The 22618-nt window shown below is 36.5% G+C and overlaps 1 protein-coding gene and 1 pseudogene across 1 annotated transcript in view; both read right to left on the reverse strand.

Moving 5' to 3' along the window:
- Window positions 1–311: 311 nt before the first annotated feature.
- The window catches only part of GC (GC vitamin D binding protein), a 46232-nt gene continuing 23925 nt past the window's right edge, over window positions 312–22618 (reverse strand). The window contains exons 5-13 of the mRNA XM_055434772.2: window positions 20356–20488; window positions 19960–20054; window positions 17651–17780; window positions 16082–16284; window positions 15226–15355; window positions 13252–13349; window positions 11221–11353; window positions 5658–5709; window positions 312–452 (exon numbers count right to left, since the gene is read on the reverse strand). Of these exons, the coding sequence (XP_055290747.2) occupies window positions 5677–5709; window positions 11221–11353; window positions 13252–13349; window positions 15226–15355; window positions 16082–16284; window positions 17651–17780; window positions 19960–20054; window positions 20356–20488 (955 nt within the window). The 3' untranslated portion in view covers window positions 312–452; window positions 5658–5676. The remainder of the gene's footprint in view (window positions 453–5657; window positions 5710–11220; window positions 11354–13251; window positions 13350–15225; window positions 15356–16081; window positions 16285–17650; window positions 17781–19959; window positions 20055–20355; window positions 20489–22618) is intronic.
- Window positions 21093–22335, reverse strand: LOC148777874 (kelch-like protein 7 pseudogene; annotated as a pseudogene).

Below are 22618 nucleotides of genomic sequence, written 5' to 3' on the forward strand. Positions count from 1 at the left end.
TTTAAGAAGTGAGCTTTTCCGGGCTCTTTATTGTTGAAGACTATTAACTTTTTCTTAATGGTACATATTAAGCCTGAGATGCAATCAAGCCATGGAGCTCAGTGTGCTGGGAACTGTAAAGTGGATGCTTCTGTTGTGAATCTTTTAGAAGGCCAGCGTAGAGCTAGAAGAAATCAAGGGCTGGTGGGCTGGAGTAGCCTCCTATAGTGTCTTTGTGGAGGTCATAGAAACAGTGCTGGATGGAGACTGACAGTGTATCATCAGGCGAAATAGCATTTATGGTTTGCATTGTATTTCAATTTATTTTGGTAACAAATCATCACGCTTAACATCAGACGAGGATATTGTAGCTGAAAACAAGCAGGAAGTATCCTAGCTGTCTCCCCAGGAGCTCTGGTGTTGCTGAGTTTAGGCCAGCAGTTGTCATTCCCAGAGTGCTTCCAGCTTGAGGTCTGTGAGAACCATGGAAATACATGTTAGCAAAATAGAGCTGCTGCTAAGTCACTTCAGGCGTGTCCAACTCTGTGTGACCCCACAGACAGAAGCCCACCAGGCTCCCCCTTCCCTGGGATTCTCCAGGCAAGAACTAATGGACACCAATCATCCTACAGTTCAACAGATGCACATAAAGTCGGGTTATTATGTATAGAGGTAAACTTGTCTAGTGTGATCTGTATATCCTCTATGGCCCACTTGATGGGTCTTGAGTAAATGTAAGAAATTCCCAAGACCTCAATATAAAGCCATCACTGTTTGGCTAAGGTACATCATGCAGTTTTTTTTTTTTTTTTAATTTGAACTAATTTATTTAAGTAACTTTCTGATGTATGAGTATGAATAATTACTGTCAGAGGGAAAAGTAGCAGCAGCCAATGGCACATGAGGCCCCTCAGTCATGGGGTTGAGATAAAAGTTCAGTAGTTATTTTAATAACTCACTGAGTGTGATGTTTAGTTAATAAATTGTGTCCAACTCTGTGACCCCATGAACTATAGCCCACCAGACTCTGTCCATGGGATTTCCCCAGGCAAGAATACTGGAGTGGGTTGCCATTTCCTTCTCCAGGGGATCTTCCCCACCCAGGCATTGAACCTGAGTCTCCTGCATTTCAGGCAAATTCTTTACCACTGAGTTACCACTGAGTATGAGTTTTTATCCAATCACCTTCTACTTTGTAATTAGGCAAGAGTGTCTCCCCCTTGTCCATTTTCTTTTCCTAAACACTACAGCAGAGTTGCATCGTAATTCTCTCTGCATGGTGCAAGAAATGCCTTCTTCATAGTCCTCGGTGAGTGTGTACCTTGGGAGCAGGATGAGAAGGGAGGTCCCTCTACGCTTCTTTCTCTCACTTCTCTCATCGTGTCAGCACTGGACGTTGTCGAGTGCAATCCTAGTAGTCGTTTCCCTCCCACCCGATCTTGCAGCATGAGCCGACTCCTTTATCAGTTGGCAACCCAAGGCACACTAATTGTTCCCAGAACTGGAGGAAAAAGATAACTGGCTTTTTGGGACTTACTAAAAGACAGCAAATCCCTCTCCAATGGGGCATGCAAATGTGATCACAATCATATGGAGGCTTGAAGAAACGAAGGGGACCAATAACTGTCAGGATGATGAGTCAGGTTTATAAACACTTTAGTTAAGATAAAATAGCATCAAACTATTGAGTGGAAGACATGAATTGTACACGTACCTAAGGAGAAGAACACCTTGAGACAAAAGCTTCAGCTTCTACATGTTTTTCAGGTCTCTAGAGAGGGGTAGGTTCTAACTGAAGAATACATAGCCAGTCACAGTTAAACAGTTTTAGGGACTGTTTTGCACTAAATAATATGCCACTGCTATCACCTAGGGCATACTTGTTTTAGTAAGAAAAACCATAGAAGGAAATGGATGTGTTCTAGAAGAAATTGACTAAGGGGACCAATAACTGTCAAGATGACAAGTCAGGTTTAAAACATGAAGAAAAGGCTTGTCTATGGGGAAGGGGAGAGGTCTGACAAGTGCTCACTACTTAGTTTGGAATCAAAGTCAAGTGCTGGATTCAGAGCAGCTCACAGCTGGAACTACTTGGGCGATGGATTCCTGGATGGGGAAGATCCCCTGGAGAAGGAAATGGCAACCCACTCCAGTATCCTTACCCTGGAAATCCCAAGGACAGAGGAACCTGGCAGGCTATAGCCTGTGGGGTTGCAAAGAGTTGCATTTAGCAACTCACAAAAACGACTGTCCTACAGAGCTACAGAATTCTCCCTGAAACCCAAGAACCGCAGTCTGCTGGCTGTGTTCTGGAAACCTAATAGAATTTTTAGAGTGTGGCATCATTATTTCTAGACATCAAGTGCCTTAGTCTTACAACCTTATGAGCAAGTTATAATTTGCTCTTTCAAGGGCCACATAACTGCTCCTAATATAACTGTTTATAATTCCGGATTGTGATTATAATAAATAGGCTTCCCTTGTAGCTCAGTTGGTAAAGAATCTGCCTGCAGTGCAGGAGACCCGGGTTCGATCCCTGGGTTGGGAAGATCCCCTGGAGAAGGAAATGGCAACCCACTCCAGTATCCTTGCCTGGAAAATCTCATGGACAGAGGAGCCTGGTGGGCTGCAGACCATGGGGTTGCAAAGAGTCGGGCATGACTGAGCGGCTAACACACACTAAGTAAATAGAGCCCGAAAGAATCAATACACATTGTGGAAGCATATGAAGGAACATATGAGTGATTTTTTTTTTTTTAGGGCTTCCATCTAGATGATCAAATGGTATCTGGGTGGCCAATTGGGTGATACAGAAATCGTAGGACTAATTAAAGGCAATAATAGAAAAAATGCTAATATGAGAGAAATGATTGAAAAGTTTTTTATAGAAGATTGAGTTAATGAGTAGAACCAGAGGAATCAGTATATTAGAACCTTCATCAATCTGTCACTGAGAAACCTTACCCTGTTGATTTAGCTCGCATTGAGTATTTTGGAAAGTTGTCAGGTTGAAAAAAAAATGAACTCTTAATTCTTCAAATTAGTATTCCCTCTCTTTTTCTTAGAACACCCTCCTTTTCAATTTGTGCTCCCAGAGACTGAAAGAATGTGAATATACATGAGACACCAAGAAAATGCGCTGTGTTTTTAGAGAAAAATAGTTCAGTTAAAACAAACTCAAAGGCAAAGTTTTCATGTACAGTAGCTAGAGGTGCCTTGGAGGGTGGGAGGTGAGGTGGCTGTTGTGAACTGAGATTTTTAACTCTACTGAGATTACATGTGGGTTGAGATAAAGGGATACTGGGTTAATTTAAATGAGGGAAAAGGATTAGTTTAGCAGCAATAGAGACCATATACTATTTTTAACTCTAGAATATTTACACTCAAGTAACCTGGATTTTTCATTTTTTTTCATTGAGATATAAGTGAAATTGAGTTGATTGAGTCAATGGACATGAATCTGAGCAAACTCCAGAAGATTGTGAGGGATAGTGAAGGATGGTATGCTGCAGTCCATGGACTGCAAAGAGTTGGGCATGACTTAGCGACTAAACAATGAAAGTGACAAAACACATTAGTTTCAGGTGTGGCTTTTAGCCTTTTTCTCCAGAAATTATTCAGTGAACTTACTTTCCCTTTAGGACATAATATTTATATGCTAGAGCACACAGAATATATAGACAAGGAAACTTGTTTTAGTTACAGTTCATATTTTAGACAAAGAATGTTGCCTGCTATTCCAGGAAATAATAAATGTTACCCACCATCAGATACTTCAGCTGTGCTAACGGTGTGCCCCGAAAAGGATTTAGAATGGAGAATAACAGAAAACTTTCAGTGTTCTGGATTCTGGCCATTGGTCATAGAGAGTTAAGATGTGTATCTAAAGGGAAAACTTCAATGATCCCAGATTGTTGCACCTTCTCATACAATAGAGAGAACTAAAATCATTAACTTGAGATGTCTATTCTTTGTAAATAGCATCATCTTTGATGTTTTACTATATGTTTGCTTTTTCAGCAAAAAAAAAAAAAAAAAAGCCTATGTCTATATATTCTGGTTCCTCCCTTACCTCTTCAGAGAAGTTCCTTTTAGCTATCTGAGAGGCTATCTTCCTGGACTATAGTAGTAATGTCCCCAAACAAAACATAACTCACAACTTTGTCAGGTTGTGTGTTTTTCTTTAGTCAACAGTTTTATCAGCAGTAGAAGCAACAGCAGTAAAAACTTTTGCTAGTATTTCTGCTACTATTTGCTAGGACTTTTATATAATACATCATCATTTCAGTTAATCATTCAAAAAATGCTGAAAGGTAGATATAATTACACTTTTCTTCTTATGGAAAATGGAACTTAGCTTTAGGGATTGTAACTTGCTCAAGTTTACAAAGACAAAGAGAATTCTAAACCAGATAGGATGAGTCCAAAAATGAGTTCCCTTGATTAACCCCACTGCACCACATCTCAGAATGTTACTTTTCTTTTTTGCTTTTTCTAATGATTCAAATTGTTGAGAGTTGGAAGCTTGGATTTCATTAGTTGATGGCTTTTCCTTCCATAAGCATTTTAGGAAACATTGTCAGGAAATCAGAAAAATTAAAATTTTATATAATGGAAAAGCCTCAGTTTAATTAAGATCTGAGATAAACCATTGTTTTTAGTCATTTTAAAAAAGTATCAGAAGCAATATCTTTAAAATGAATACAATTAAATTTGAAGAGAAAATGTGTTTTGTAAAAATGCAGAGTTAAGGTCACCTCAGTTTAAGGTATTGACTTCTATCTAAATTATTTTATACTCAATATCTTTGCCAGACATTTTTTAATTTTTTTTTTTAATTTTTTTTTTTTTTAAGAGGGTTCCTTTCTCTCCACATCCTCTCCAGCATTTATTGCATGTAGACTTTTGGATAGCAGCCATTCTGACTGGTTTGAAATGGTATCTCATTGTGGTTTTGATTTGCATCTCTCTGATTATGAGGGATGTTGAGCATTTTTTCATGTGTTTGTTGGCCATCTGTATGTCTTCTTTGGAGAAATTTCTGTTTAGTTCTTTGGCCCATTTTTTGATTGGGTCATTTATTTTTCTGAAATTGAGCTGCAGGAGCTGCTTGTATAATTTGGAGATTAATCCTTTATCAGTTGCTTCATTTGTTATTATTTTCTCCCATTCTGAAGGCTGTCTTTTCACCTTTTTTATAGTTTCCGACTATAATGCCAGACATTTTTTTAATGGATGAGAATGTGCTATCTGAAAAAAGCAAGTGGCAATATTACAACAGTGTTGCTTTAGCTTGAGGAATGTCATTTTCCTCCTGAGAATACTGCCATATTATCTTTAAGACTTGATGGATTCTGTCTTCAAACTCAGCTTTTTCTGCTGAATGCATCAAGACCCCTAATCTCTATGAGGTCATTATCTTAGCTGTGGGGTTATAATGGATAAAGTACTGGGCTGGGGACTAGGACTCTAGTCCTAAATATATCAGAAGTTGGTTGTATATTCTTGTTTAAGTTCCTTAACTTCTCCATATGCTTAATATTCTCACCTATAAAATGAGTTTGACTAGAAACTTGTTAGAATAAATAATTTGAACAAATAGTCTCCTTCCTATTATGATTTAAAACAATACATAGTACAAAGCTAGGTTCTTTGCTGCCTTTAAAAACTGTACTTACTTAAGATGGTACACATGCATCAGGACTGTAGGGTATTAATTTCAGCATCAATCTGAAATGAAAAATATTATTTAAATCATGGGGTATTTTGTTTTAAGATAACATCATTCAGAAGGAATAAAAATTTTTTGAACCTTGCTTATATGAAATGATTCTTGTCAAAATACAGTTTTATATTAAATTTTTAATTGACCATCCTTCATATTTATTTAGTTTTATATTACAGTATTCCAGGAAAAAAGACAAGAAACAATGATATGAGTTAATAGGAGCTAATTATTGGGTATGCACAGAATATTAAGTCATAGCAGACGAGCTTGGGTGCCAGGGGAAGGATTCCCAGGGGAGCTGATGTCTAATTTGAATCCTGAAGCTTGTGGAAGGATTGAGCCAGTTATAGTGTGTGAATAGGGCAATCTGGGTTGAATTAGTAGGTGCAAAAGCCTTGAGGTAAGAGCAAGCTTAATGTACTTAGGACACTGCAAGTAGTTTAGGAGAGCCAAAGCAATAAGAATAAGTCATGACCAGTTTGAAGAAGAAACCAATGGTCCAAATTCTTTTGATTAGAAAACAAAACAAAACTGGATGTAATTAGAAGTGATGGAGAGCAATTAAGATGTATTTCCCATTTTGTGCATCACAAAGGTTGTTTTGACCTCAGTATAGAGATGGGATTGGGTGTGAGACACTGGAGGAGGACTAGAGATGAGAGACCAGTGGGCAGCTTATAGTCTAGGTAAAATGTTGCCTAAATTGTGCTGTGCTTAGTTGCTTAGTTGTGTCTGACTCTTTGCGACCCTACGGACTGTAGCCTGCTAGGCTCCACTGTCTATAGGGATTCTCCAGGCAAGAATACTGGAGTGGGTTGCCATGCCCTCCTCCAGTAGATCTTCCCAACCCAGGGATCAAACCTATGTCTTTTGCACTGCAGGCAGATTCTTTACCCTCTGAGCCATCAGGGAAGCCATTGAGTATGAGTTTTTATCCAGTCATCTTCTACTTTGTGATTAGGCACGTGTGTCTCCCCCTTGTCTATTTTTCTTTTTCCAGACACTACAGCAGAGTTGTATCATAATTCTCTTTGCATGGTGCAAGAAATGCCATCTTTCATTGTCCTCACTAAGTACTGATAATATAGAAGAAGGTATTTACTGAGAGATATTGAAGAGTTAGAATTCATAGGATTTGGAACTGAATTGAATATATGTAGAAGTCAAAGATTACTGTTTCTATTTTAGACAATGGGTGAATGGTGATGGTATTTATAAATGTAGGGAAATAGGAGTTTCTTAGGGGAAGACTTTGGGCACGTTGAGTTTGAATTTCTTGTGGGATAAGAGCCCCCATGGGCAGTTGGATGAAAATCTTGGTCCTGAGAGGAGAGATTTTGCCTGGAGGTGGAGGTTTGTATATTAAACACATGTCCATGGACAAGAACGCTCAGGGAAAACGGTAATGTCATGAAAATTGAAGATCAAGGAAAAAACTCTGGAAGAAAAGAAGTTTAAATTGTAGGTAGGAGAAGAGGACAATACTAAAGAGGGTGAGAAGGGAAGGACCATAGGAGAAAAAGGTAGAATATGATAAGATGACAATTGTTGCAAGAAGAAAGAAAACATTGGAGGTATCAAGTGTTTTACAGAGAAGGCTGATAAGGACTGAAAAACTGTTAGATTTACCAAGAAATTTTCAGTGTGGCTTTGTCATTAGTGGTATAGTAGCATCAGATGCCATACTGCAAAGGGAAGAGGAATTCATAGGAGGAGTGATGAATGAGAGTATATACTATTCTTTCAAGAATCTTGGCTTTAAGGAGAGGAGAAAGAAAAGTAGCCTAGGGAGTAGTGTCTGAATTACCTTATTTAATATCAGGAGATAAAAATCTTTTAATTAGAATCATTCAAAAGGTATTGTTGAAACAGAAGAGTATAACTAATGAAAAAAGAGTCCAAGGAACTGGAATGAATGGAATTCAGAGTGATACTACTAACCTGGTATCAATTTTACTATTTTAACAATCATTTTGGACTTCCAGTCAGTAATTAATAGTTTTCTGGTATCAATAATTTATTTTCACCATTATTAGCGAAATTCGGGCTAAATTCTGACAATCTCATGGAATAACAGACTCACGTGAAATAAACTTATGGTTTTTCTAACATCATCTAACCTCCATATATCTCACTCAACTCACTCATAAAAGGGGAATTGAAATGGTACCCAACATTTTAGAATTGCTTTAGATCACTCCACAAATACATACATGTGAAGCTATTAATATTCTGCTTAACAAATAGTAATGGCTTAATAAACGCTAGCTATGACATTGAGGATTATAAAAACTACTTATACTGAGAGATTGACATTTTTCTTGAAGTGTGAGAGAAAAGGAAAGAGGAGGCAGAAGGGGAAAGGGATGGGAACCGAAGAATTAGTTTCCTCTTTTCCCAGCTGTTCATGGAGATTTGCATTTGATCTTTAAAAAATTTTTAATGATCAAAGCCAGCATACGACAGTGGCTTTCTGAAAACTTTGGGAATCTGTTGGGACATCTTAGGGATAATATAGTGATGAGTTTTCAGAAGCTATATTATCAGGTCATGAATAGGAATGACCTGCCTGAATGATGGAGAGAAAAAAATCAAGCCTAATTTTGCAACTGTAAGTTTTTCTGCAGTCAATGGGCCTCTATAGAATAAAAAGGAGTGACTTCTGAATGCTGTGGTAAAGCTGAAAGAAAGCTACATTGACTGTTCTATTTCTTGGTCATTTCAAGATCAAGGGGAGGGAGTAGAAGAGGTAGATGACATAATTAAACACTAATTCAGTATGGTTCAGAGGCCTTCCTGCCACTCCTCTAGCCACTGTGCCATGTACGTGTGGAATCGCAGATAGCGGTGGATCCTTGGATATAAATGACTCAGTGTGCATGGAGTGCACAAGCACTGCTTTTAAGGAGAAAACTTTCAAGCAAATATAGGACAAGGAGATTTGATGATAAACTATAATCCAAATTATAGGGTGAGTGGGACAAATACTTACACTAAGCATTGAGAATTAAAGTCTGTTCTCACAGATTTGGCTTAACCTGAAGTCAAAGGTGAGCTCACTTACCTAGCTATGATAGTAACATTAATGTAGAGACCATCAAAAGGCTAACAGAAACACCAGAGAGTCTACCCTCCCAGGGCTCTAAATAACCATTTATCCATGAGTGGCTCAACTCCATTCATCTCACCGTCCTTTAGCAATCTCTGAAAGTTTGGCTACTCAGCAGCAGCACTGCCATAAATTTACTGGTTATAGAGCAAGAAAATAGAACATTGCAAAACTGAGTTCTCACCACGGTTGTTGAAAATATGAAAATAAAGTCTTAAAATGGCAATGTATTATAATGAAATATACTGAAAAGCAAGTTAAAGAAATGAAAAGGAACAGGCTTGAAGGAAGTATGTGCTTCGTGCATACAGCTCCATTTGCCTTGTACAAGGTCAAAAAGGAAAGTGGGTGTGGATGAACAGGTAAAGGGACTGGGGACTGGTTAGCAAAGTGGTATTTTTGACAGAATGTGAAAAAAAAAAAAAGGAGTTAGGGTTTTTTCTTTTTTTTGTCTTAATGACTGAATGAGACCCTCATAGCAAATTCTCCTGGTAGAAAATAGCTTCTAGGTAAGGTAATTTTTTTTTTACTTCTGGTAAAGGCAACCTAAATTCAGTTGTCATATTACCCAAAGCCAGTTGTTAGTAAAGGAAGAAAAACTGTTGGATTTAGTTGCTTTATGATAAATGTTTTAATGCCAGTAATGATCAAAATATCCCAATAATCCACGTTTTTTAGAACCTTGTTTTGAACTTTAATGAAAGATGAACATGATATGTTTCTCAGCAGAATTTTAAGAATAGGCTTCTTTTTATTTTATTGTTCTCTTTTCATTCCAGAATTCTGGCTTTACAAATTATTACTAGGAAGATTGACGATAGGTTTGGGATTTGAAGGGTATGCATTGAAACTGGAGGAGAAATTATAATTTCCAAGGGTATAGAGCACAAAAGTGAGTAATGTGATGTAGCTCAACTTGTTAAATTGATTTAAGACTTCGTTAGACACTATAAGGTAAAAAGGCTCAAATGGTGAAGAATCTGCCTGCAATGCAGGAGACCCAGTTAGATCCCTGGGGTGGGAAAGACCCCCTGGGGGAGGAAAGGGCAACCCACTCTAGTATTCTTGTCTGAAAGGTTCCATGGACAGAGGAGCCTGGCGGGCTAACAGTCCATGGGGTTGCACAGAGTCGGACACAACTGAGCAACTAACACACACCACACACACACACACAGAATAATAAATAAAACAACCAAAATATGTAAAAGAATTAGTATGTATAACCAAGACTTAAATACAAACAAAACTTTTCACAGCCTAACTTTTAGAAAACCAGTTGAAATATAAAAGAACCTCTATCAGAGAACCGAGAAAATACATTTTCTAGTTGATAAAGAAAGCCAGACCAGACTCAGCAGAAATTATGAGGGGAATATCATGTTTTAGAGAAAAAAAATGTTATCATAAATCAAGCTACTGGGCAGTGAAATAGGCTGCCTCTAGGAGAAAACAAATTTCAGATATTTAAATGGAGGCCGAATGACCTCTGGCAGGGATGAACTGAGTGAAAAATTACACTAAACGATCTTTATAGTTTTCTTCATATAAACATTTGATTTCTTATTAAGTTCTTATCAAATGTGCTCTACTAGAATAATAATAGAAAAATGAAGTGAAAGTATTAGTCACTCAGTTGTATCTGACTCTGCTACCCCATGGATTGTAACTTGCCAGGTTCCTCTGTCCATGGAATTCTCCAGGCAAGAATACTGGAGTGGGTAGCCATTTCCTTCTCCAGGGGATCTTCTTGATCCATAAAATTAAATCAGGCTTTGTTGCTTTCATGGTTTATTTGCATAAAAATTCATATAAATTCTTAAAAAAAATCCTTTAATTTATAGAAAAGGACTTCTAATTGACCTGAAATTCCTGGCATAAGTAGTATTAACTTTAACACTATAGTAAAATTATTTTTATGTATAGACACAGAAATGATGGGTCCAAAACGGACCATAACTATTTCCTTCCCAATAGACTACAAAATAAACAATAGTATAATCCAGTCAAAAGGAATACAACTTAATATCATGAACTTTAGAAAGGTGAGCCAAGGAAGAATCTGTTTTAGCATGGCATAGATCTGTTCTTAACCCTGCCTCTATATTCCAGAAATATAACAGATGAGACATCAAAATCCTTGGAATTGTCATTACTACTTCCGAATTAGCCATAAAGTGAGATGAAATGACCTCCTTATCTTTTTTGACCATTCTAATACAGCATTCTGAAATGACTGCTGGAAAATAGTCAAATGGAGGATATGAACAAATAGGATACCTGCATCTGAAAAGACCAACAAGACATTTCGCATGAGTAGGACAGGCAATCAATAACAAATGAGCAATTCTGACCATACAAGTTCTTCATACTATGCAGTGATAAGTCGAACATTAAATTTTCTTACCTCTGAATTGCAGTAGAGAGGTGGTGAGTTTATAGAACAGCACTTGGAGGCAAAGTCTGAGAGCTTGGCAACCAGTTCTTGGAGATCCGTCTCTGTGGCATCAGGAAATTTTCCTCTTAGTCGTTCTGCCAGTCTGAAAGGCCAATTTTATGTAAAGTTCTACTAGATGTATTCTATAAACATGTCCAGAGCAAAATGATAGCCACTTCATATCTTTTGCAACAGCAACAAAAACAAAGGAAAATAGTTACCCTTAAGAAAACTGAGTTATCTGTGGAATGATTTTTGATCCCTCAGTTGAAGATTAGGAAGTGAAATCTATGTCTTTTTAGATCATGAAAGTAAACATACAACCTGCTGCTGAATTTGAATTCCTATTATTTTCCTTTCATTCACTCAGTTACATCAATCACATGGATGACCTCCTCCTCTCTTCTCCCTAATCTTTCATCTTCTCTCCAGTTCTAGATTTCCTCCTCAAAGAGTACTTCCCTTATAGGACTTTGTCACCTTAATGTACTTTCTCTCATATATAATCTCTTCTGTTTGCCTGCTACTCAACTAGCTATGCTGGAAGGAACAACAAGGTCTTTGTGTTTTCTAAGCCCTGCTCTTTATGAACTCTCTATCTCCATTTAAGATGGTGCTAGGATTTGACTTTCTTGATTCCCTCCCGGTTTGAATAGTCCCTCCCAGTTTAAATTAACTCTCTCTCCTGAGTTATAATGGATAACTCAGCCTGGTTTATGACTTTTCCAAGAAATACTGATACTTGCCAGCCCAGTAGTGGGCATTGGGACATAATGGAGACCCAAATTTATCTAAAGTTGGGAATAGTATAATGGATGCTGGGAAAGGACAGAAGGGTGAGGGGGATTAGCTTGCTTATTAAAGAATTATTGAAAATAGTAGGTCCCAGCTGGGAGGGAAAGGAAGTCAGACCAGATGCAACTCAGGATGGGGAGAAAAAGAGGGTGTGTGGGATTTTAAATACCTAGACTCAATAGTTTCAATCTTCTCTATTTTCAAAATCCCAAATATCAGTTCTACTGCATTAACCCTTTTAACGTACTGAGATTATATAAATTATCACAGAATTGTCCCATGTAACCCTAGAGTTCAAAACAAAACTGTTGACAGGGAACTTAATTTTGTATTATCCATAATATTCTATACCACCTCCATAATTTATTAATTATATAATCTCCTGATAAATGGGAAACAACCATTTTGAACTTAAGGCTTTCACTTTTTTTTTCTTTTAGACTTTGTTAAGGTCTTCATAGGGGTCACTGAAGGTTTCCTCCTTTGGGGATTCTTTAAAAGGTTTTTTTGTGAGGTTGTATTTGTGCGTATTTGAGGGCTGTGTTGTTGATGGTTTGAAATAGATCTAAGAAATTTGCTTAATGAAATTGAGAATGACATGATCTCACAGAGATATTTTCTAGGAAGCCAGCAAAACTTTTGTTATGACCTGTTATTTTAGTATTAACACCTATTTATAAAGACATGCTTCCTTCTTTGACTTGAGAAAATTGGCTATTGTACCTTATCGATTAACATTTCTATTTCTAGTTTATAGAGAATATATACTGGTAATGGATAACACTGTACTTGATTGAAAGTTTGGGTTGTCTTATCAGACAATATGCCATGAAGTTAGGTAATATTTTTTAGCAGTTTTAGTTTCTCAGTTATGTATAGCAACAACTATAGATAACTTTATGGTGAGAGTGTTGATATGAATTAATTACATATTTTTAAAATTAAGTCCCTGTGGATCTTGGAATTTATGTTTCTGTGATTGTGTTCTAACTGACTTCTCATCTGATATACATGACATCCCCCCAAAAAAGAACTATTTTTTCTTATATAGGTATTAGACTGACTATTCTTTACAACTCTTAAATTGCATCTCCTCTTTTTACTGCTCACTTAACACATCTTAAGTCTTCAACCCTGCTTCAAATCACAATACCAGGCTATTATGATTGATAAATTTGAAGGAATCAGCCAGAACAAGACCCTTACTTTTTCTTGTACTCAGTAAATGTGTTTTCTGAATAATCAGCACATAGTTCTTGTCCTTTTTGAATGAAAGATGATAATTCCCTTGTCAATTGAGGGCCCTGTAAGAAAACAATGATTATATAACAATTACTTGTTTTGAAACACTCTTCAGAGAGATGTTAAATCAGAATTCCAGGCAATGTACCAATATGAGTGTCTAACCTATGGACACCTTATCTTTGACAAAGGAGGCAAGAATGTACAACAGAGAAGAGAAAATCTTTTTAAAGAGTGGTGCTGGGAAAACTGGTCAACCACTTGTAAAAGAATGAAACTAGAACACTTTCTAACACCATACACAAAAATTAACTCAAAATGGGTTAAAGATCTAAACGTAAGACCAGAAACTATAAAACTCCTAGAGCAAAACATAGGCAAAACACTCTCTGACATAAATCACAGCAGGATCCTCTATGACCAACCTCCCAGAGTAACGGAAATAAAAGTGAAAATAAGCGGGACCTAATTAAACTTAAAAGCTTTTGCACACGAAGGAAACTATTAGCAAGGTGAAAAGTCAGCCTTCAGAATGGGAGAAAATAATAGCAGATGAAGCAACTGACAAAGAATTAATCTCAAAAATATACAAGCAGCCCCTGCAGCTCAATTCCAGAAAAATAAATGACCCAATTAAAAAATGGGCCAAAGAACTAAACAGACATTTCTCCAAAGAAGACATACAGATGACTAACAAACACGTGAAAAGATGCTCAACATCACTCATAATCAGAGAAATGCAAATCAAAACCACAATGAGGTACCATGTCATGTCAGTCAGAATGGCTGCTATCCAAAAGTCTACAAGCAATAAATGCTGGAGAGGGTGTGGAGAAAAGGGAACCCTCTTACACTGTTGGTGGGAATGCAAACTAGTACAGTCACTATGGAGAACAGTGTGGAGATTCCTCAAAAAACTGGAAATAGAACTGCCATGTGACCCAGCAATCCCACTGCTGGGCACACACTAAGGAAACCAGAACTCAAAGAGACACATGTACCCCAATGTCCATTGCAGCACTGTTTACAATAACTAGGACATGGAAGCAACCTAGATGTCCATTGGCAGACGAATGGATAAAAAAGCTGTGGTACATGTACACACACAATGGAATATTACTCAGTCATTACAAAGAATGCATTTGAATCAGTTCTAATGAGGTGGATGAAACTGGAGCCTATTATACAGAGTGAAGTAAGTCAGAAAGAAAAACACTACTACAGTATATTAACGCATATATATGGAATTTAGAAAGATGTTAACGATGATCCTATATGAGAGACAGCAAGAGACACAGATGTAAAGAACAGTCTTTTGGATTCTGTGGGAGAAGGTGAGGGTGGGATGATTTGAGAGGGTAGTGATGAAACGTGTATATTATCATATGTGAAGTGGATCACCAGTCCAGGTTCGATGCATGAGACAGGGCTGGTGCACTGGGATGACCCTGAGGGATGGGATGGGATTGGGCAGGAGGTGGGAGGGGGGTTCTGGATGGGGAACATGTGTGCACCCATTACTGATTCATGTTGATGTATGGCAAAACCCACTACAATATTGTAAAGTAATTAGCCTCCAATTAAAATAAATAAATAAATTTAAAAAATTATGAGTGTCTATTATCTACATTGGATATTGGATAATATTTTCTACATAAGGCCAAATTGTAAACATTTCAAGCTGTGTAAGTGTCATACAGTCTCTGCTGTAACTAATCAACTGAAAACATGGCATAAAAGCAACTAAACAATGAGCAGGGCTGTGTTACAATGAAAACTTATGAACCCTGAAGTTTATGTAATTTTCATGTATAATGAAATACTATTTTTAATCCATTTAAAAATATAAGACCATTCTTAGATCACAAGCACCAGGCCAGATTTGGTTTGTTAACCCTTGAGCTATACCGACATTATAAAGAAAATAGCAAATTGTACCTTCGCATTTAAACAGGCAGTAGAAGATTCAGAGTGGCAGCATTCATCAAGGCTTTTCAGAGTTGGCTCAAGTATTTTACTGAGGAATACTTCTGGAATCTGAGTCTTCCTGCTTAGTTCAAGTATATACCTGGCAGAGAGAGAAAGGAGATAACACTCTTTACCATGAGTAGATTTGCGTATGCATGTCATGTTCTGAAATTTAATATCTATTATTATGGCAGAACACCTGGCTTAGTTAAAAATAAAAGACTGAACTAAAAATGACTCCAACATGTTTTAAGTTAAAACTTGCTGAAATACAAGTTATTGATAGTTGCTTTGAAGCTAGTGTGACTAGTTAAATTAAAATTCTGTATGTAACAAATATACATTTGTTTATAAATTTATGCATTAACAGATCTATCAATACTTCAGATATATATTGAACTGCATTTGTGCAAAGATAATACAATAAATCCAATATAATGCTTCAAGTGGGTACCTTAAGTAGCTTTTCTGTGAAAGTAATTTGTATAAATGCTTCCGTTGTCTCATCCCAATATTTATGCATTTATAAAAATGATGAGTATTTAGACAAATGTAAATTAGAGTTTCAGTCCAAGTTCAGTCTAAATTCTAATCTCTAATACCAGTAATTGATTTTTTGGGCCTGTTAATTCAAACAGGTATTTTGAGGCCTTAAGTATACACATACTTGTAGTATATGCAACTCAGTGTATGTAGCCCATGGTGTATCTCAGTTCTTAGATGGAGGAAAACAGATAAAGGCTTACCATCTGTTTCAAGTTTAATTTCTTCTGTCACTTAATGCTAGTGGATGTCAATACTGTCAAATTAAATCAACCCTACTTACTGATCCAGGACCTTGGTGTTTCCTTTATCACACACGTCTTTGTTCAAGGGCAACTTGACTTCTGGCAAGTCAGGGTTTGGGGAAGCTGGCATGAAGTAAGTGCACACAAATATGTCCATGGGTGTTTTTTCTTGACAACAATCCTTAAATTTCGAATTTTTAGTGGATAAGTTGTCACAGAGTTTTACTGTGTATTCAGGAAGCTACAAGAGAAATTATGAGTTTGTGCATTGTTAGTTTCCTAGTTAGTCTCATTAAAAATAAGGAAAGCTTAAAAAAGTCAGCAAGAATGCTCTTAGACTATTCATGGAGTGCAATTTGTCAATATGTTATTGTTGTTCAATCGCTGTGTCTGACTCTTTCGTGACCCTATGGACTGTAGCCTGCCAGTTTCTTCTGTCCATGGTATTTTTCAAGGAAGAAGACTGGAGTAGGTTGCCATTTTCTCCTCCAGAGGATCTTCCCAACCAGAGATCGAACCCACACCTCCTACATTGGCAGGCAGATTCTTTACCAGTGAGCCAGTAGGGATGCCCTTGTCAGTATGTACTTAAAGTATAACAGTATGATTTCCAAGAATTTATTCTTGGAACATAATTATGAATGAAGGGAAGATTTAGCTAAAAACTATTAAGGGCAGCACCACTTACCATGTTAAACTGAAACAACCTAAATCCAATGAAAGGGAACTGGTTTAAAACATGGTATATCTAGGTAGCTAAATGTCTCTGGAGAAGGAAATGGAAACCCACTTCAGTATTCTTGCCTGGAAAATCCCATGGACAGAGGAAGCCTGGTGGGCTACAGTCCATGGGGTCTCAAGAGTCGGACATGACTTAGTGACTAAACCACCACCACCAGGTAGCTAAATGTAGTATATGCAGTAGATATATACAGTAAAGTCCCACTTACCCATTATAAGTCAGGTTATAGAGAAACACCTATCACTGAGATGTATCCTTAAAGAAAGACCAGATGTCAAAGTATCTGTTTCTAAAGAGGTCCACAGACATGGAGTGACTTCTATCTAAAGTAACAGTACAAATTTGTATCTACTTGAATGGACGATATAAATGAAAAATGGTGAAAAAGTTGGATGACTATCAAATTTTAACAAATAAAACATTAGAAGCTTTTAATAATGAGTTCAGTGTTGTCTAATAGATCAGATGATGAATGAAATAACAGGTGATGATGAAACAGTCTCTATCTGTATTGTCCAATACTGAGCACTTGAAATGAGGCTAGTGTTTTCAAAGAACTGAAGTTTAATTTAAATGTAACCATCTATGGCTAGTGGATATGCTCTGGGCTCTGTAGGTAGAGTAAGGTCTTTGGAATCAGAATCTTGGCTTTTGTGTGGACTTTGCCGCTGACTAGTTGTAGGACTTCAGTTTATTAATCCTTGATAATCTTCTGATTCCTCATCTGTAAAATTGAGTTAACAGTGTATGTATTTAAATTTCATAGGATACATAGGAGGATTCACTGAGATGATGCATGTAAAAAGCAGCTTAGGATAGTGCCTGCCATTTGGTAAGTGGTCCACGATGATGAAGATTTTCTTACCTCTTTGGCCATGCAGTCCTCAGAGGCAGACTCACAGCACTTGGAGAGGATTGTTGTAATATCTTCAGCAAGTGGCAAAACATCTTCCAGATGTGCAGTAGGCACTTTCTGGGCAAATTTGATGAGATGGCTGAATAGTTAAAAATGAATGATTAGTTTACCTATATTCTCAGTTTTCTTGGTTTCATTATGAACATAGTCTGGAGGAGTAATACCCAAGTTTTACTTCTTTGTCCTCTACATTTGCATAGAGCATATCTGTCATGTAGCAGATCCTTTGTGCAGAAGTCACTACTGAAAATTCAGTCATTCCCAATGACTCTCTTCATATTTTCAGTACTGATAAAGAACTTCTCTTCTGGCTAGATTTTTGTAGCTGACGCAAGCCTTTGAAATATTAGCTCCAAGGACATCTCTAGGGGTTCAGTGGCTAAGACTCTGTGCTCCCAGTGGTTCTGGGTTCAATCTGTGGCCAGGGAGCTTCACACCACAATGAAAAGATGCTGCACATCACAACTAAGAGCTGACACAGCCAATAAATACATTTTAAAAGTTAAAATGTTAGACCTAAAACGGTAATAAAGAAATCTCTAACATCTGTTCATAAGGCCAATGTTGTGTTATGTGGCCCCTCCTAGTCTTTAGAATTGTTCATAAATTTATTTAGAAACTACAGATAAAAGAAATAATGAAGACTTGTAGCCCTAGAACACAAGGTAATGTTGATGTTTTGGTGTATTACCCTGAAGTATATTACAAGGTTTACAAGGTATATTATAAGGGATTTTACTCTGCTATACTATTTATCTATTTGCCTTTTTCACTTTCTGTATCAGGAATAGGTTCTATATCTTTCTTTTAAAATTATGGCAAAAAACATATAAAATTAAATTGGCTATCTTAGCCATTTTTAACTGTATAATTCAGTAATGTTAAGTATATTTGCTTTTATGTAACAGTACCATAGTATTTTTATTACTGTTGCTTTGTAATATCTTTTAAGTCCTTTTATATTCCATAAGAATTTTAGGGTACATTTTTATATCAGCAAAAAAAAAAAAAAAAAAAAAGCCAGTGGGTATGGACAGAGATTGCATTGAATCTGTGGATTGCTTTGGATATTGTGGCTATTTTTACAGTTAATTCTTCTAATCCATAAGAATGGAATTTCTTCTATTGTAGCTTTGATATCTTTCAGTGATGTTTTGTTTTCATTAACTATTCTTTTAAAATATAATTCTAACTGTATGGCATTCTCTCATGTGGATATATTATAATTGATTTAAACATGCTCTATTCTAGGCATATTAGGAAATGTTTTTCCTATTTAAAAAAATGTAGCAGCAATATTTTTAGCTAAACTTTTGTTCACACTCAGCTCTTCAGAGTAAATATCTATGCACTAATGCAATATATAAAAATTATATATTATATATTATTTATGTTATATATTTAAGATTTATAAAGACATTTATATATGTACTTCTTTACAGGAGGTTTTATACTATGAATTACTGTGCTCTACATGCCTAATACTCTTAATGCAAAAGAAAAACTAAAGGGAATTTCAAGAGAAAATACAATTTAGTTTTTCAGTAGTTCTAATGAAAGATTATTTTTGAAGGACTCATGAAAGTAGCTTCTATGCCCTTTAGGGGAATCTTAAGATCTGGTGCTTGCATGAATTCTTTCATTATCATTAGAGGAAATAATTTGTGAATCAGAGTAAGAAGAATTAAAGAGACGGTAAATACTAAAGATATAAAGCTGGCAAATGTAGATGTCTGATGAGCTATGAGAGAATTGCAAACATAGAAACTGTCAAAATTAAAGTGTGACATTAACAAAGCCATACAAAAATCAAAGTGAAGGTTAAAACAAAGTAAGTAATTAAAATAAATTCATGGAGCTTAAGAGATATATAAAAAGAATTCAGGAAGTTTTCTTCCCCAGGGAAAAATGGGCAAAGCAAGTAATGGATGGTGAATAAGAAAATGATTGTTTTTGCTTGTGTGTTTGCAATATACAGCATTATGAATATTGAGAAAATAATTTCTAGTGGTCTACCAGTCTTATGATGAATATATGGAAAAGGTTGATTAAAAGCAAATTAGGTTTTATAATAGTCTTGTTCCTTTTGTTCATGTTCTGTGTAGAGAAAATACAAAGTAGCTGAGCGCTATTTTTGAGGATTATAAGAACATAACACTATGGTTTGTATTTTCTATTGCAAACATTTTCTTAGAGAATCCTAATATGGATTGATAGTACAGAAATAGCTACACATGCTGATTGTGTTTAATTTTTACCTGAGCCTTGACTTCTCCTTCCCATAAGCAGCATATTGTGAGCAGATTCTGTTTGACATAATGGTGAGAAGTGATAAATGCTTAAGCTGAAGTCTCTAGAAAATAAATGAGAAAAATCTCATTAGATGGTCAGGATATAGTGAAAGCAGTGTGCAGAAATAGCAGAAAAAAAAGACATTCTGACTCCTTTTGATGACTAGAAAACTGAATTCTGACCAAAGGAACATTTCCCCCAGAGATGCTTATGTGTGTTTTTCCAATTAACAAAATAAAAAAGAGGCATTTAAAAAATATTTTCAGATTCCAGAATCTTAATCTTTATAACATTATTTAAAAGGAATGGCATTAATAGAAGAAGAAAAAACTACATTAGCTATGTGATAAAATGACACCTACCTCTTTCAAAAAGCATACTGTTGGGTTTGGTGAAGTACAGCAGGACCCTACCATAGAGAGATAACTCTTGGTGTAACTGACTAAAAGTGTCAGAGGAGCTTGTCCATAATTAATGGAATATTCATACATAAATCTGTAGGGGAAAAATAGTAGGATTAATGAAAATATTTGTGGGAAACAACTCACTTTTTCAGAAGTATTTTGATGGAAAAAAAAGGATGCATGTTACTTTATACTTTTAATATCTAAAAAGCACCAGGGATATAGAGCAGGGGTTGTAATACTAGTCACTTTTTTTTTCAATTGTATGATTTTATTAAGTGGTATTTTACAGACTGGTTGGAACTCAAGTCTGCAAGTCAAGAAAAATTAAGTAAATGAAAAAAGAATGTGGATAAAAATGTGCTCCAGGTACAACAAACCAACTTTTTCTTCAAGAAAGAAAATGTGATCACAGTACACTACTTGAACTTTAAAAAGGAAATAAAACACATAAACTGAAAGTTACTTACATGAAATGAGACAAAGTCTAATTTTTTACCTTCTATCACACGTGTTCCTATAACATAAGGGATGAGGCTAAGTTCCTTCCAGATAGACAGTTGAGAACACCAAAGATTAACTATCCAGAAGGGCCAAGTCTCAAGTGTTTCTCCCTGGCTGCCCAGTCTGATCCATTCTGAAGGGTTTTAAGTCCATGAGAAACTGGCTACATGATCAGGTTATATAAATGGATATTAAGGCAATTTACTTATTACCATCTTAAGACATTCGGGATTGTCTTGAATAAGTGGTTCAGCTTGTACTGTTTTATTTAAGAAATTCTTTGATATAAGAGGAAACCTGACTTTAGCAAGGATGTCAACCATAAAAGGTTGGCGGTTAGGTTCATCATATTTCAACCACCTGACTACAGCATATAAACCTGATCCTCTGCTCTGACAGAGGGTCCTGGTTGAGGAGATGTGTAACTTGCTTGACATCAAGTTGTGGAAATTCATCAGTTTTAGAAACATCAGTAAAATGCTGCTGAATAGTCATCTGTAGTTGCTTTCAATTCAGGACAGTCTAGACACTCTGCTAATACACTTATACCAAGACAGTTTGAAGCATCAATTTGTTCTTTCAAAAAATCAACACACATTTTCTTCACAGGTTCAATCTGGTACTGGTTTGCTGCATCTAACAAGGACTGAACATTTTTGCTATTCACAGAAATTCTAGTGGTATAAGCGAATTCCACAAGTTGTTCAATAATGTCAGGTTCGGCATCTTTGAGTTCCACTTCAAAGGACTTTGATTCAAGCATGTTAGTTGTGAACTTTAGGTTAAAAAAATGACTGGTTGCAGCAAGACAACACCATGAGCTGGTATCTTTCTTTCCTGGACCATAAGAATCACATCACACAGTGTTTTCTGTTTCCGCATGTTATTCATGACACCCATGAAACCTGCCAACAATTGGGCTTCCTCTTCAGCAGAAAATTTCTTCTTGGTCTTCTTCTTGATGCTCTTCTCCACCCCAGAGGCTGCCACTCTCCCTCCATTTGCGTGGTTCACGCCCGGGACTCGCTGGGCTCGGAGACAGGTTGCACACTCCAGGTACGCTGGGGCTTGTGTTCACCAAACACCAAGGGTGGGGACGGTAGCTGCAGGACTCTGCTTTGGAACGCACGGACGGTGCCACAGCAGTAGACAGGGCCGGACAACCCGCTCAGAAGCTCACTATAAGGCAATGTAGTCTCTGGGCTGCGTCTCCAGCAGAACGGGAGCTGGAAAGAGGTACCTAAGGCACTATATACTAGTCACTCTTAATCAATATTTTCATTAAAAAACTTCCCTAAATTTCCATGTAGATTACTTGAGAGAGGTCATTTGTCCCTTCATTCATTTAGCTTCTACCATATGCATGGCCTGGGGTGGCTGCTTATTAACGTTAATGAAACAAACTAAAATGACTGTAATGCAATTACCTTTCATTATCTGTTTAGTTTAGATAATTCTTATGTATTGGCTTGTTTATTTGAAGAAATTAATTTTTAGGAGTATAAGCCCTTAAGGATCTAAAGAGACTCTGAAATCCTGGGCAAAATCCTCTCTAAAAATTTACAGGCATAAGCAAACCAATCAATTTTTATAAAATTATCACCCTGACTTATTTCTAAAGCCAGTTTTAGTGACATTTTTTGACTTCTCTCTCTGTGTGTATATATATATATATCTATATATTCTATTATCACAAATAAATATTGTCAATTTTTCA

This window comes from Moschus berezovskii, chromosome 5 (assembly GCF_049115385.1).
Source record: "Moschus berezovskii isolate FMDL1 chromosome 5, NW_MosBer_1.0, whole genome shotgun sequence".
NCBI lineage: Eukaryota > Metazoa > Chordata > Mammalia > Artiodactyla > Moschidae > Moschus > Moschus berezovskii.